The 3557-nt window shown below is 37.4% G+C and overlaps 1 protein-coding gene across 1 annotated transcript; it reads right to left on the bottom strand.

Moving 5' to 3' along the window:
* Nucleotides 1-733: 733 nt before the first annotated feature.
* LOC131436902 (chitinase-3-like protein 1) lies at nt 734-2159 on the bottom strand. Its single transcript, XM_058605875.1, has 4 exons — nt 2073-2159; nt 1167-2014; nt 980-1099; nt 734-904 (listed from the first exon to the last, which is right to left on the bottom strand). The coding sequence occupies exons 1-4, from the start codon at nt 2137-2139 to the stop codon at nt 782-784; spliced, it is 1158 nt and encodes a 385-aa protein (XP_058461858.1). The 5' UTR covers nt 2140-2159; the 3' UTR covers nt 734-781.
* Between the last annotated feature and the right edge of the window lie 1398 nt (nt 2160-3557).

The following is a 3557-nucleotide window of genomic DNA, read 5'->3' as shown; positions in this document are numbered from 1 at the left end:
AGCCAAGCCAGACCGGCCGTAAGAAATCATTTGGTATTTGCGTGTCCGGAGGGGTAGAAAAGCAGCTACGTTTTGCAGTTTTCATTCTCAAACACCTGGCGTTGCTCTGGTTTTATTTTTATATTTTGACCGATAGTTTGCACTAAGCGCGACCATGTCTGCCCGGTCGCTATTTGCGCCGGGCAAAGATTTGGAATCGAAACTGTTGCCCGCTTGTTTATATTCACACCTTCTGCCTTGTGTTGGATTGCGCAAATGAAGTTGCTACGGATCTTGGATCTGACTGAATTTGGCGAACGATGAAAGTTGGCATGAAGCGCGCCGAGTGATTGAGTTTTCATTTGAAATTTCTTTTCGTTTTTTAAATGGTCGGTGGTACGAGGATGGCTTATTTCAAAACTCATGTTGATGATGATGATTAAAATGAAGGAAGCATTGTGACTTCGAGACACAGGATAACTTCGGAACGTTTTTTTTTATAAATTTACATAACCGCAAGACATATATCTAAACAGATCCTGAAGAACCCAATCTAAACATTTGCTCATCGCTTACAAGTCGTGCGAAGTGAAATTTTGGAAGTTTACTCAGTTTCGCCGCTTAACCTTAACACAACTCCGAAAAGACCGGGTTAATTAAAATGATGAGAAAGCTTCGATACCCGAGCGGCAAAAGTGATAGCACACAAGTCTAACATATGATGTGCACTGATTGAATTTATACTGATTATAGATCTCATTTTGCGTTAAAACTTTAATCGTTTAATCATCAGTACATTTTATTACAGACAGTTTCGAAGCGTAGTCAAAATTGGATTAGTTGAACCGCAGTAACCGTGGAAATCATCCTGTTCAATGGACCACACCATAGCTCCAGCCAAACCGTGCTGATGTATGTAGTCGCACTAAGATAAAAAAAAGTTTTATCATACTAGAATAAGCTTCTTCAAACTAATAATATTCAAATGCATTTTTACTACCTTAATATATGTAGTGTCAACATCGTCGTATCCAATCCACTGATCTCCCGTTACTCCGAACGGAATTTTCTGGTTATCCTCCCAGTGGCGAACCCATCTTCGTGTAAAGAATGGACAGATCTATTCACACAAAGAGATATCAAATTAAGCATCTTCAACGGTCAATTAGGAATACAGTGACCATTACTTCAAAATATGCCAACGATCCAGCTTCGTTCGTGTACTGTCCAGGTAAACCTGCTCCGCTGGAACCCGCACGAAGCCAATAGTTATCAGAGCTCTGCAAAGTGAAGGTCCTACCGTAGATTGGAATACCAACTATCAATTTATTGCTTGATGCTCCCTGTTGCAACCAATACGTAACACTGTGGTGTACATTTAAAGTTCTTTGGAAATCTGATGTATCCGAAGGACCATCGTAAAGCGGAGCGTTGTGTCCCGTAACATCGGTCCAAGCACCGTTATAGTCGTAAGTCATCAGATTAATGAAATCAACGTGTTGCGATACACCAGGAATGTCGTAAGATATTTCTGCAAGATGCTGAGGAGCTCCAACTGCTGCTGTAAGGATCAACCCACTTGCCGATAGCACCTGCTTCAGATCGGAAAGCATGTGCACGAAATTGGCTCTATCGTTATATTCATCGCCGCCACGCTGTCCCGGATACTCCCAGTCGATGTCCACTCCATCAAACCCGTACTGAAAGCAGAAATCTCTCGCAGATTCCGCAAATCGCCATCTCAAGTCAGGATTGGCTGCAACCCTAGAAAACGTTTCCGATCCTACGCTGTAGCCACCGATTGCGGCCAAAGTTTTCAAATTGGAGTTTGTATTTTTCAGCTCATTGAACTTTTTCATATTTTCCAATTCTACATCCAACCAATAATCCAATATTGCTATAGTTCCATCTTCATTGATTCCAAGGAAAGAGTATATTACATGGCTGCATACCCATGGATCAATATCTTCAATTTTGAATTGCCCTCTGCCGGAGCGGTAATGCGCCCAAGTGCCGTAGTAACAAAGTAAAGGTTCTGAAATGGTTTTTTCGAATGCAAACACAAACTCTGATTCGAAATCTAAGCTACTTACTTTGAGAAATCACAACACAGGACAATCCCAGCAGAACTATCGCACCCAAAATGCACCTAACACTCATCTTGAATCAAACAGTAGAACCGACTGAAAACAATTATCGTTCCGAAAGCGTTTTTATCAGCCGTCAATCGTCGGTAATCGCGGTTTTTGATCGTTTTTTTTTTTCATTCAAGCATGCTATCAGTGAGACCAATTATCGGTTACTGTTTTTAAGACCCCATCGTATTTTTGAAATGCAAATGGAAATCGAAGAAGATGGTGGATAAGATAAAAAAAAACCTGATAATGAATAACGAACGTAAATAAAATAATGCTGATTCACAGGTCAATCCGAAAGATAATCAATATGTGGTTGCTACATGACCTTTTAAAACTGGACTACGTGTTCAAATTCAACATTACACATGAAATAGTAATCGATGATACTTAGAATACTTAGGCTTTGATTAAACCAGCTTAAGATCCGCAAGTAGTTATACCAAGCCAACTCATCGTTAGCCACGGAAAGAATTTCCATAACTCTGCAAATGAGCCAGATCAATCGTAATTCCGTGAAAATAGAAAATATTACATCTAATTTGGAAATAAAACTTTCCAAATTTAGATTTAGCTGTTTTTTCTGCGAATCGTATTCTGCATTAAGCAATTCCAGGAATGAGTAGACGAAAAAGTGAAAAAAATCAGAATCGACCTACTCCGATTTGGATGAAACTTTGCACATGGCTTCAGTATAGCAAACCATAAGTTTTGAACCGATGGAGAAGTCAATCCGACTCACGACTGCTTTTTAAAAATGGCGTATGTATTTTTGCATTTCACAAAAATGGCCTTTTTCAAATCTTTGTAACTCGGAAACCGTTAATTGTACAAAAATGGCGTTCAGGAAGAAATTGTAGGGAATCGATTGGGCACTCTAAAAAAATATACACTGAAAAATTTTTTCGATTTTTTTTCACAATAATTACAAAATATTCCGTAAAAAATATCAGAGTTTCAATTTTTTTTTTGATAATTTTTATTTCAAAGCTTTTATTAAAACCTACAGATTGATAGCTATCCCATCCGTGCTTTTTTTAAAAATGAAGAAGTTACAGCTAAAACAGTTTACGGGTGCATGCAAATGATCAAGTTCTTCTCTTTATAATTCGGAAACCGTTAATCGTACAAAAATGACGTCCAGGAAGAAGTTGTAGGGAATCAATAAGGCACTCTAAAAAATATACACTGAAAAAAGTTAGATTTTTTTTAATAATTTCAAAATGAACCAAAAAAATTAAATTAAAAAAATATCGGCGTTTCGATTTTTTTTGATAATTTTTATTTTAAAGCTCTTATTAAAACCTACAGATTGATGGCTATCCCATCCGTGCCTTCTGAAAAATCATCAATCTGTAGGTTTTAATAAGAGCTTTAAAATAAAAATTATAAAAAAAAAGTCGAAACCCTGATTTTTTTAATTTAATTTTTTTGGTTCATTTT

This window comes from Malaya genurostris, chromosome 3, assembly GCF_030247185.1.
Source record: "Malaya genurostris strain Urasoe2022 chromosome 3, Malgen_1.1, whole genome shotgun sequence".
Lineage (NCBI taxonomy): Eukaryota > Metazoa > Arthropoda > Insecta > Diptera > Culicidae > Malaya > Malaya genurostris.
Note: the sequence above shows the minus strand (reverse complement) of the source record. Positions and strands in the feature narration are given on the sequence as shown.